Source organism: Orycteropus afer, unplaced genomic scaffold (genome assembly GCF_000298275.1).
Source record: "Orycteropus afer afer isolate SDZICR_OR568_19922 unplaced genomic scaffold, OryAfe1.0 scaffold00025, whole genome shotgun sequence".
NCBI classification, from domain to species: Eukaryota; Metazoa; Chordata; class Mammalia; order Tubulidentata; family Orycteropodidae; genus Orycteropus; species Orycteropus afer.
The window spans coordinates 7,563,446-7,576,623 of NW_006921612.1; the positions used below are offsets into that span (position 1 = coordinate 7,563,446).

General features: G+C 42.0%; 2 protein-coding genes across 2 annotated transcripts in view; both read right to left on the reverse strand.

Annotated features, from left to right (window-relative positions):
• The window catches only part of IAH1 (isoamyl acetate hydrolyzing esterase 1 (putative)), a 46,480-nt gene extending 37,834 nt beyond the window's left edge, over positions 1–8,646 (reverse strand). The window contains exons 1-2 of the mRNA XM_007935130.1: positions 8,566–8,646; positions 472–538 (exon numbers count right to left, since the gene is read on the reverse strand). Coding sequence (XP_007933321.1) covers positions 472–538; positions 8,566–8,646 — 148 coding nt within the window. The remainder of the gene's footprint in view (positions 1–471; positions 539–8,565) is intronic.
• Positions 8,647–12,313: 3,667 nt separating this feature from the next.
• CPSF3 (cleavage and polyadenylation specific factor 3) overlaps positions 12,314–13,178 on the reverse strand; it is an 86,616-nt gene continuing 85,751 nt past the window's right edge. Inside the window, exon 18 of the mRNA XM_007935110.2 lies at positions 12,314–12,415. Coding sequence (XP_007933301.1) covers positions 12,314–12,415 — 102 coding nt within the window. The remainder of the gene's footprint in view (positions 12,416–13,178) is intronic.

Genomic DNA, 13,178 nt, shown 5'->3' on the forward strand with positions numbered 1-13,178 from the left:
AAAAAAAAAAAAAAATCTATGAACAGTTCTGGCAAGACAGTGGAACAGGCAAACTAGCTACATAGATCTGCTGCAACAAAGCAGTAAGAAACCAATTGAAATCGATACAGGCAATGATCCTGGAACCCTGAGCTTTGAAGGCAAGGATAAAAAAGTAGATTAAAGACCAAACAGTAGAAGAACCTGAATGAGAACAGTAAGGAGACAAACAGAGCTGTGGACTGCTGGTCATCTGATATATTTTGAATATCTGCAAGCAATATTCCCAGTAGCAACCTTAGAATTGGCTCTGCTCACCAAGGACATGGGCAAGGACTACATTGGTGCATGACAACCAGAAAGGAAAATTTAACGAAATGAGAATAAGCAGACAAACAGACTTGTGGACTGCCGGCTGTCCTGAGGATGCAGCCATTTTAAATATTTGCGAGTGGGGTTTCCATTTTGAATATATGCAAGTGGCGTTCTGACCTGGACAGTGACCGAATAGGTTCTGCTTGCCGAGGACATCTTGGGCATCCACACTGGATGCTGATGACTAGAGAGGTGTGATATTCCCCTTGTTACTCTTATATGCCATACCTTCTTGGTGAACAAAGGTGGGGCTGTCCCCTGCCTCTACCCACCTTCTTGACCAGCAGGAATTCCATCCCAGTCTGTGTCCTGACACAGCCTGGGTGCCTTTCCAGCCTCCCACAGTTTTCTTCCATTTTGTTTCTCTTTGCCTTCTCGTTTTTTTTTTTTTTTTTTTTTTTTTGCCCCCTTCCCTTTCTTTTTCCTGGTTCCCTTCTTTTTTCTTTCTCCTGGTTCTTCCCATCCTTTGTTTTCCCATTTTTTCTTTACTATTCTTTTATACTTGCTCTTTTCTATCATTCCCCCTCCCCAGATATTGTGTTTTTTTCTTCATTATCTTTCGTCTTTTTTTAAAAAAATATATTTGAAACATTTTCTTCTCATTTATTACCTTTCGTTTTTATGCAATTGTCCCTGTTGGTTTATGAAGTTTGAGTTTTTTGTTCCTTTGTTTTTATTTTTTTTGGTTTTATTTATTTATTGTCTAACTGAATGGGAGACAGCAACTGTTCCCACACAACCCAACCACACCTGCACCTCCTGCAGCCCCACCCTCTGAGTAAGGGTCACTACTTGCTTTTGTACCAACTGACCAACAACAGATGGCAGCCAATACCAATTCAACTCTCCCTTAACTGCTCTTTATGAACAGCTAACAGAGATCTGTACACACATTCTCATTCTATAACACACCCATCAATAAAATGCAACACACTGCCGTGGAGTCGGATCCAACTCATAGTGACTCCCCCTTGGGTTTCCGAGGCATTATCACTACAGAAGAGACTGCCCAACCTTCCTTCCGAGGAGTGGCTGGTGGGTTTGAACTGCCAGTCTTCTGGTTAGCAGTCAAATGCCTTATGCACTACACCACCAGAGCTCCCAACACAGCTATCAGGAAACAAAAATAGACTAGCAATCAAAGGCTGGAAAAATATATGTCAAGTAAATCAAACCAAACCAAACTCATGCCATTGAGTTGGATCTGACTCACAGTGACCCCTCCTTGGGTTTCTGAGGCAGTCTCACTACAGAAGTAGATTGCCCAACCTTCCTTCTGAGGTGTGGCTGGTTAGCAGTCAAATGCCTTAGGCACTACGCCACCAGAGCTCCTACAGTAAGTAAATGGCAATCAAAAATGAGCACGAGTGCCAATAGTAATTGCTCATAAAATAGATTTTAATACAAAAACCACTGTAAGAGACAAGGAAAGACATTATATAATGATTAAAGGATCCTTGAACAAAAGAACATAAGAATAAATATCTACGCACCCAATAAAAAAGCACAAAATGCAACCACTGCCATGGAGTCAGATCCGACTCATAGCGACCCCTCCTTGGGTTTCCCAGGCTGTATGGCTACGGAAGTAGATTGCCCAACCCTCCTTCCGAGGAGTGGCTGGTGGGTTTGAACAGCCAGCCTTCTGGTTAGCAGTCAAATGCCTTAGGTACCCTGCCACCAGAGCTCCCAACGCACCCAATGAAAGAGCACCCACAATACATACAGCAGATTTTAACAGAATTGAAAAGGCAAATAGATGACTCCACGGTAATAGTAGAAGACTTTAATACCAACTTGACGTTATAGACATCTACAGAGCACCTTACCCAACAACAGCACAATATGCATTCTTTTCCAGTGCACATTCTCCAGGATAGACCATATGTCAGGCCACAAAGCAAGCCTCAATAAATTTAAAAACACTGAAATACTGCAAAGCATCTTCTCAGATCACAAGGCTATAAAATTGGAAATCAACACTAGAAAGACCAATGGAAAAAAAACAAACATGTGGAAACTGAGTAACACCCTTCTCAAAAATGACTAGGTAATAAAAGAAATAAAAAAAGAAATAAAAAAATTCTTTGAATCAAACGAGAATGAAAACACAACATACCAAAATCTTTGGGACACAGTAAAAGCAGTAATCAGAAGGCAATTTATAGCAATAGAGGGGACACATCAAAAAAGAATAAAGAGCCAAAATTAACACCTTAAACCATTATCTCCAACAATTAGAAAAAGAGTGGCAAAAAATGGCTATAGTCACCAGAAGAAATAATAAAGATATGAGCAGAAATAAATGAAATAGAAAACAGAAAAGACAATACAAAAAAATCAGTAAGACAAGAAGTTGGTTCTTTGAAAAGGCTAATAATATCGACAAACCAATGGCAAACTTAACAAAGGAAAAGGAGGAGAAGATGAAAACAAAACGAGTAAGAAATGAAATAGGTGACATCACAACAGAACTAACAAAAATAAAGAGTATCAGGATACTATAATAGTGGCTAAGACACCTGCCTGCTAACCAGACGGCTGGCGGTTCAAACCCACCAGCCACTCCTCGGAAGGAAGGTTGGGCAATCCTACTTCCGTAGTGATACTGCCTCGGAAACCCAAGGAGGGGTCGCTATGAGTCGGGTTTGACTCGACCGCACATAACAACAACAACATAAACAACTATACGGACATACTGCCCCCTAGAGCCAGGAAAGGGAGGGAGCAGGACCTTCAGAGCGGCAGGATATCCAGGTAAAAAGGGGAGGGAGGCAAGGCTAGGCCCCAAGCTCCCAAGTCCCTAGAACCAGGAAATAGAGGGAGAAGGAGAGGCTGGGGACATCTGGAGTGGCAGGATATCCAGGTAAAAAAGATCAGGAGGCAAGGCTAGGCTCCAAGCTCCCTAGAGCCAGGGAAGGGAGGGAGTGGCCCAGGACCACAAAGTGGCAGGTCCAGATAGCAATTATGTAAGGGAGGGCACAGAAGTTTCCAACAGCTAAGGGAGACAAACTTGTCTATCAGTGTGTCATCCTCTGGGGCTTGTACGTTGCTGTGAGGCTTGAGGCTCTGCCACTGGTGTTTCATATACCAGCAGAGTTGCACATGGTGCACAGGTTTCAACACAACTTATAGACTAAGACAAACTAGGAAGGAGGAGGCCATCCACTTCTCAAAAATTGACCAGGGCAAACCTTATGAATAGCAGAGAAACACTGTCTGATACATTACTGGGCAACTTTATGAATAGCTCAGAAACACTGTCTGACACAGTGCAGGAAGAGGAGCCCCTTGGGTTGGAAGGCACTCAAAATAGGACTGGGAAAGAGCTGCCTCATCAGAGTAGAACCAACCTTAATGATACAGATAAAGTAAGTCTTTCAGGACCTCCATGTGCTGACACGGCACGACTCAAATTGAGGAGAAACAGCTGCAAACATCCATTAATAATCGGAACATGGAATGTACAAAGTATGAATCTAGGAAAACTGGAAGTTGTCAAAAATGAAATGAAATGCATAAAGATTGATATCCTAGGAATTAGTGAGCTAACATGGGCCTATTTTGGCCATTTTGAATCAGAGACCATATGATTTACGATGCTGGGAATGAGAGTTTGAAGAGGAATGGCATGGCACCTGGTCATCACAAAGGATGTTTCAAGATCTGTCCTGAAGTAAGATGCTGTCAGTGATAGGATAATATACATACACCTATGAGGAAGACCCGTTAATATGATTATTATTCAAATTTACGCACCAACCACCAAAGCCAAAGATGAGGAAATTGAAGATTTTATCAACATCTGCAGTCTGAAATTGACCGAACATGCAATCAGGATGTGCTGCTTATCATTGGTGACTGGAATGCAAAAGTTGGAGACAAAGAAGAATCACTGGTAGCTGGAAAATCTGGCCTTGGTGACAGAAATAATGTTGGAGATAGCATGATAGAATTTTGCAAGACCAAGGACCTATTCACTGCAAATACCTTTTTTCAACAACACAAACAGTGGCTATATACGTGGACTTCATCAGATGGAGTACACAGGAATCAGACTGACTATATCTGTGGTAACAGGAGATGGAAAAGTTCAATATCTTCAGCCAAAACAAAGCCAAGAGCTGATTGTGGAACAGACTATCAACTGCTCATATGCAAGTTCAACTTGAAGTTGAAAACAATTAAAACAAGTCCACGGGAGCTGAAATATGACCTTGAATATATCCCTCCTGAATTTAGAGACCATCTAAAGAATAGATTTGATGCACTGAACACCAATGACCGAAAACGAGAAGAATTGTGGGATGACATCAAGAACATCATCCATGAAGAAAGCAAGAGGTCATTAAAAATATGAGAAAGAAAGAAAAGACCAAAATGGATGTCAGAAGACTCTGAAACCTGCCCTTGAGTGAAGAGTAGCCAAAGCAAATGGAAGAAATGACAATATAAAAGAGCTGAACAGAAGATTTCAAAGAGCAGCTCAAGCAGACAAAGCCAATTACTATAATGAAATGTGCAAAAACCTGGAGTTAGAAAACCAAAAGGGAAGAACACTCTTAGCATTTCTCAAACTTAAAGAACTGAGGAAAAAATTTAAGCCTCAAGTTACAATATTGAAAGATTCTATGGGCAAAATATTGAATGATGCAGCAAGCATCAAAAGAAGATGGAAGGAATACACAGTCACTATACCAAAAAAACTAGTTGATCTTCATCCATTTCAGGAGGTGATGTTCAAGAATCAATGGTATTGAAGGAAGAAGTCAAAGCTGCACTGAAAGAACTGGTGAAGAACAAGCCTCCAGGAATTGATGGAATACCCATTGAATTGTTTCAAGAAACTGATGCCCTGCTGGAGGCACTCACTCAGTTATGCCAAGAGATTTGGAAGACAGCTACCAAGCCAACTGACTGGAAGAGATCAATATTTATACCCACTTCAAAGAAAGGTGATCCCAAAGAATGTGGAAATTATCAAACAATATCATTAATATTGCATGCAAGTAAAATCTTACTGAAGATAATTCAAAGAGTTGCAGTATATTGAAAGAGAACTTCCAGAAATGCAAGCTGGATTCAGAAGAGGATGTATAATGAGAGGTATCAATTGCTGATGTCAGATGGATCTTAGCTCAAAGCAAAGAATACCAGAAAGATGTTTACTTGTATTTTATTGACTATGCAAAAGCATTTGATTGTGTGGGTCAAAACAAATTGTGCATAACATTGAGAAGAATGGGAATTCCAGAACACTTAATTGTACTGATGAGGAATCAGTGCATAGACCAGGAGGGTGTCGTTCAAACAGATAAAGGGAACTAACTCTACATGGTTTGAAATCAAGACGGGAGTGCATCAGGGTTGTATCCTTTCATCATACTTATTCAATCTGTATGCTGAGTAAATAATCCAAGAAGCTGGACTATATGAAGAAGAACGCAGCATTAGGAGCAGAGGAAGAATCATTGTCAACCTGCGATATGCTGACGATACAACTTTGCTTGCTGAAAATGAGGATGACTTGAATTACTTACTGCTGAAGATTGAAGAATACAATCTGCAGTATAGATTACATCTCAATATACAGAAAACAAAAATCCTCACAACTGGTCATATAAGCAACATTATGATAAATGGAGAAAAGATTGAAATTGTCAAAGACTTCACATTGCTTGGTTCTACAATCAATGCCAATGGAAGCAGCAGTCAGGACATCAAATGATGTATAGCACTGGGCAAATCAGCTGCAAAGGACCTGTTTCAAGTGCTAAAGAGCAAAGATGTCTCCTTGAGGACTAAGGTGCTTCTGACATAAGCAATGGTATTTTCAATCGCCTCATATACATGTGAGAGCTGGATAATGAATAAGGAAGACCTAAGAAGAGTTGATGCTTTTGAGTTGTGATGCTTTTGAGTTGCTGTTATTATGTGCCGTCGAGTTGGCCCTGACTCATAGCGACCTCTCCTTGGGTTTCCAAGGCAGTATCACTACAGAAGTAGATTGCTTAACCTTCCTTCTGAGGAGTGGCTGGTGGGTTTGAACTGTGAGCCCTCTGGTTAGCAGTCAAGTGCCTTAGACACTATGCTACCAGAGCTCCTAATACCTGTCCATAGATCAAAGAATAAGGAAATACACTTATTTATTAATTACAGAACTCAAGGTGAGTATTCTTATCAAAGGACACATTCACATAGAATTTGGAAAGCTCTTACTGACCCAGATGCCTAAAATTAATGTTACTAATTATTGTTGCTGCAAAAGACCTCTTTAAATTGTTAAAGAGCAAAGATGTCACTTTGAAGACTAAGGTGTGCGTGACCCAAGCCATGGTATTTTCAATAGCCTCACAGGCGTGTGAGAGCTAGATAATGAAAAAGGGAGACTACAGAAGAAATAATGTATTTGAACTGTGATGTTAGTGAATAATATTGAATATACCATGGACTGCTAGAAAAATAACAAATCTGTCTTAGAAGAAGTAGAGCTGAAATGTTCCTCAGAATTGAGGATGGCAAGACTTCACCTCCTCTACTCAGGACACATTACATTATCAGGTGGGACCAGCCCCTAGAGAAGGACATAATGCTTGCTAAAATAGATGTTCAGCAAAAGAGGAAGACCCTCAATGAGATAGACTGACATAGTGGCTCCAAAACAGGCTCAAGTATAGCAATGATTGTGAGGATGGTGCAGGACCAGGCAGTGTTTCATTCTGTTGTACATGAGGTGGCTGAGTTGATACTTAGTCAATGGCACTTAACAACAAATTCCCTGAAAGATAAAACATAGAAAAGAATTTTTAAAAATCTACTCCCTCCCTGAAGAAAACGTATTTCCCATAATTTTTTTAATTAGAACTTGAAATGATCTTGGTTAAAAAGATTATTTTTTTCTATTTTTTTTGGAAGCAATTTATTTTCAGATCAACCATTAATTACCCAAGCTTTTCTACCAACGGAAGCACTGAGGTGAACTTGTTCAAAGTGTTTTTTTCTGCGTGGAGAGTACAAGCTGTACAACAACTCTGCAGCATGTGATTCAGGCACTGTGTTCTTGCATCTGATCCCCTCAGAGAAGCATCCAGGGCCGATGGTGCACGACACTCAATGTGTGATAACAAAGCATGGTTCCTGTCAATGATGGACTAAGCCACGTTTCTTGGAAAAGGGGAACAGCTATTGACAAAGATGACAGTAAAATGAAAACAATGTGCACTGTAGCTTGTTCATCAGAAAATGATGCAGAAATGAAAGATCAACCGAATTCAGACTGAGCTCAGCTTTATCACCTCTCCGGGCATGACCTGGACAAGTCACTTCCCTACACCTCCTCCCCACATCTGTGAAATACCAATGTAGCTAGATTAAATGACAACACTTCTGAAACTCACTGCCATCCAGGTGATTCGGATTCATGGCGATTCTATTAGCACAGAGAATTGCCCCTACAAGGTTTCCAAGGCTGTAAATCTTTACAGAAGGAGACTGTCTCAATTTTTTCCCCCCCCGTAGGCGGCTGGTAAGTTCGATCCTCCGACCTTTTGGTCAGCAGCAGAATGCTTTAACCACAGCATCACCAGAGGTCCTTAGGCGTGTTACAAGTACTGCTTATACCATATCAGTATCCTCAAAGATATTATCCCTGAAGATACTAACTAGTAAACACTGCCAGGATATTACTAAAGGAACCCGGAGGCTTTCATTGGTGATCATTATAGGACGCTGTAAGCATTAGGGCAAAGATCTCCTACTCAAGGCGGACTCAGGGAAACCGGGGCATTTTGGACAAAAGAGACCTTGAGAATGTCACAAACATACTGGACTAAGTGAGGAGACGTGGAGAGGGCAGTACCAGTGCCAAGCACCAAAAAAACCGATACTCATTGCCTTCAAGTCGGACCCGACTCATAGCGACCCCTCCTTGGGTTTCCGAGGCAGTATCTCTACGGAAGTAGATTGCCCAACCTACCTTCCGAGAAGTGGCTGGTGGGTTTGAACCGCCAGCCTTCTGGTTAGCAGTCAAATACCACAGGCACTACGCCACCTGAGCTCCTGCCAGTGCAAAGAGAATGTGATAATAACCAGGCCAGAACGTCTGTGGCTCCCGGAAAGACCGAGGAGGGCCCACAGGGCGCAAGCAACGAGGCAGAGGTCTTGATGGGGATGGTGGCACCAAGGCAGTCCAAGAGATCAGGGTAGTGGTACCTGGGTGATGGAGTCTCCAAATAGTACCACGCGAGGCCAAAGCAATAAGCTCCCACGACTCACAGATTCGGAGAGCGCCATAGCCACCACCCGCGAGAGGCGGGGCCAGAGCGGATATCCGAGAGAGCGCTGGGGGCGGGGTGGCGTTTGGTGGTCAGTGGGGCGAGTTGCCTGGCCGCCAGCGCACTGTTGTCAGCAGTCTCTGTAGTTCTTTTATGTGCAGTGGAGGCGACCCGACTCATAGCGACCCCTCCTTGGGTTTCCCAGGCAGTATCACTACGGAAGTAGATTGCCCAACGTTCCTTCTGAGGAGTGGCTGGTGGGTTTTTCCGCCAGCTTTCTGGTTACCAGTCAAGTGCCTTAGGCACTACGCTACCAGAGCTCTGTAGTTCTAGCAGTGCACTGTTGGCGGCCGGTAAGAGATTATGCCAACCAGTCGTTTTTAAGACGTGTGATAGCTGTTTCCTCTTGGAAATCCTACTTTTTTCTTTTTTTTTGGCAGTTTACCATAAGCTTGGCCGTTCATTTCCTGAGTCATTAGGTACTGGGCTTGTACTGGCGGCTCTGCCCTCAAGAAGCTCAGTTCATCCTAGAAGGCAAGAGGCGTGTCCTGGAGGTTGGGCGAAGCCTCCCAGGCGCCTAAGTGGAAGGAAGGTCTGGCCTGGGACTTTGGAACGAGGCCACACCTTCACAGAGTCAGACCACCTGTCCAAAATGTCTCGTCCAAAGCAGTGCCTACCTTCAGCACCGAAGGTTGGACAAAGCGAAAACGTACCTACGTTTAGTAGCCTATCTGTTCATTTGCTTCTCTGCCAGTGTCATCTGTTCCCCAGATGAGAACATAGCCTGAAAGGAAAGTGATTTGGCACCATCATCAAATCCAAAATCACACATGACCTGAAAGCAATTTCTAGGAAGGGAAAAAAATTTAAAAAAAACTGTTCCCGTGTGTTCAGCAAGTGGCAATGGGAAATAAGGACCTGTGGTAGAGAAGACCTTGAAAGGAATTAATCACATAACTGTTAAATAAAATTGATTCAATCACTTCTTGAACATTTTGATCTCACCGTGCAGAGATGTGAAGACCATGATAAAACAGGTCAGAAAAGGCATCTTAAAACAACTGAACTGTTGGTTAAAACCGGAAGGGTAAGGGAAGCACTAAGTTTTAGAAAAACTGAAACGCCTTTGTGTGGCTTGAATGGTTGAAGCTGGAGCTGCAAGTAAGATAGGGCAGACCAGTTACGAGGCTTCATGCTAAAATCATCTGGGGAGCTTTAAAAATACTTACTGAGCTGCAGAACAACTCAAATAATTTCTGATGGTAGGTGTTGGACCGCAGCAAATTCTTAACGTGCCCCAGGGGAGCACGTTAAGGTGTTTGGACATTAATCCTAACCAAAATGAGGGGGCCACTAAAGGATGTTAAGCAGGGGAGGCTTGATGGCAGACTTGTATATTTTAGAAATCAACTATGGTGAGAAAAAAGAGATTATTGCAGGAATTCAGAGTGATCTGAGCCTAAATAGCACCACTGGAGGTGGAGACAAATGGAGATTGAAGAGCAATTTAAAATCTTTATGGTAACCTCAGAGGAGAGGGATTAAGAAAATGGGCACTCCCTTTTTACTGTGTATATTTCTGTATTGTTAAACTATTACAAAAAGCATGTATTGTAATTTAAAGAATGTCTTTAAGATAACAATTTTAAGTTTTAAATAATTTTAAATGTTAAAATCTTATGATACTTACTAACATTTTCAGTTAACAGAGCTTGTCATCAGATCTCAAGGAAAATGTTTTTGGGAAGGAGTGATCAACAGCTGTAAGTCACTAAGGAAAGATGGGGACTAAATTGTGTCAGTGCAATTTAGAGACATAGATAACTGCCTAGTGCGATAGTGAGTGTTGACCATTCTCAAAAAAGTTAGCTGTGAAGGTGAGGCACTAGACTGTGTTCATTCCCTTCTTGAGAGGTAACAATCAATCACCATTTTCATACTAGTAGGTTCCCAAGAATCCTTTCTGACTCATAGCAACCCCTCCTTGGGTTTCCTAGGCATTATCACTACAGAAGTAGATTGCCGAACCTTCCTTCTGAGGAATGGCTGGTGGGTTTGAACCACCAGCTTTCTGGTTAGCAGTCAAATGCCTTAGGCACTATGCCACCAGCACCCAAAGAGCCTTTAAGGTGGTGCAATGGTTAACACTGGATTACTAGCAGCAAAGTTGTTGGTTTGAACCCATACAGAGATCCCTTAGAAGATAGGCCTGGTGATTTGCTTCTGAAAGGTCACAGCCTTAAAAATGCCATGGAGCACTTATACTCTGCACACATCTAAATCAAGTTGACAGCAACCATCAACCTGCTCCCCTCAGCACACAGCAGAGTAGGCATAGGACAGGTCGTTACTTACAAATTTGTATTAAGTGGTAATACAGGAAATTGGATAAATGATTAATAATTACCTATTTCAATAATTTAACAACTGATGTTTGAATAACCTTGAACTTGAGTCATAAAAATTATATTCTAAGTATCCTTCAATTGACTGTATCGGTATAGTATAAGGAAAACATTATTAAATCAGGAAAGTCATATTTTTATGAACAAATAAATGAAGCAATTTGGTAAGTGTCAAAAGGGGGTAAAAAAAGGAGTTTAAAACCTTAAGTGATAATCTCCAATTATTAATTCAAACTTAGAGTAACAAACACAAACGCAATGCACTACTGTCGAGTCAGATCCAACTCATAGTGACCCCTCCTTGGGTTTCCAAGGCAGTATCACTACGGAAGTAGATTGCCCAACCTTCCTTCCGAGGTGTGGCTGGTGAGTTTGAACCGCCAGCCTTCTGGTTAGCAATCAAATGCCTTAGGCACTACACCACCAGAGCTCCTGCAAACCACAATGTATTTTCTTTCCTTAAAAACTACAGTAAGACAAATCCTAATTCTTTTAGGTATTAGCAAATCTTGCCAGTTTCAATGAGAGCTGCAAGTACCTGCCTGGAAGTAGAATCAGTAAGTTCTAAAATAATAGGCAGTTCAGTTTATTCTAGTTCTAGAATATAGGTAGGAGCTCTGGTGGCATAGTGCCTAAGGCATTTGACTAACCAGAAGGCTGGCAGTTCAAACCCACCAGCCACTCCTCGGAAAGAAGATGGGGCAATTTACTTCCGTAGTGATACCGCCTTGGAAACCCAAGGAGGGGTCGATATGAGTCGGATCCGACTCAACGGCAGTGAGATTGAGGAGAATAATGAGTAACTTTGATGGTAACTTAACAGTATTCAAGCTATTGGAATAAAAGCCATTTAATGTCCAAAGAGAGACCATTGGTGGCTCAGTGCTAGAATTCTACCTTACACACCAGGGACCTGGCTCTATTCCCAGCCAATAAACCTCACATGTAGCCGCCACCTGTCTATCAGTGGAGGCTTTTGTGTTGCTGTGATGCTGAACAGGTTTCAGCATAGCTTTGAGGTTAAGATGGAATAGTAAGAAAGGCCTAGCAATCTACTTCAGAAAAAAAAAAAAAAATCAGACAAGGAAAACCCTATGGATCCCAATGGTCTCATGTCATTGTGCATGGGGTTGCAATGGGTTGAGGACTGACTTCATGGCAGCTTATAGCAGCAATGTCAAAAGTAAGTAGGCTACCCCAGATAATCTAATGTATTTTAAGTAACAGAAGTACAGTCAACCATTTAAAAAAAGATTTAATGTATATGTAGATAGAAGGTAATCAATGAACTGGTGTAAGGGCCTCATAGAGTCTTTGTGCAGCCAGTTCCACCATTTCTCGGAGGGATTCATCATCTTCACTTCCTTCTTCACATTCTACAGTCTGAAAGTGAAAGCACAAATATGCCTTTCAATTTAAGAGTCTAGAACTATTATACATAAGATCAATTAATACTCATTAAGAAAAAAAAAAAAAATCCCATAGAGGTGAAGATCAAAGTAGGACTGCTTATCAAGATACAGCATAGCTGCACTGCACACTTGTGAGCAGACAACCTGTATGCACAGAGATTGTTGGCAGGCCTGCTTAGAAACATACTGACCACAATGGATGGGTATAATCAGAGAGAAATTTCTTGGGGGGTGGGGGAGGCAAAGTCCAGTGAACTACATACATTTACTTCAAAGCCTGTATTTTGACCTAGTAAATGTCACACCAAGGAATTCAACCTCTTGTTGTTAAGTGCCATCAAGTCGTTTCTGACTCATAGCAACCCCATGCACAGCAGAACGAAACATTGCCCGATCCCATGCCAGCTCCATGAAACCTGCTATACTTGAGCCTATCATCGCAGCCACCATGTCAATCCAACTTGTTGAAGGCCTTCCCCTCTTTTGACGACCCTCCACCCTACCAAGCATGACAACCTTCTCCAGGCAATGGTCCCTTCTGACAACATGACCAAAGTAGGTGACACCAAGTCTGGCCATTCTTGCTTCCAAGGAGCATTTCGGGTGCACTTCCTCCAGGACAGATCTGTTAGTTATTTTAGCAGTCCATGGTACTTTCAGCATTCTTCGCCAGCACCACAACTCAAAAGCATCAACTCTTCTCTGGTCTTCCTTATTCATTGTCCAGCTCTCAC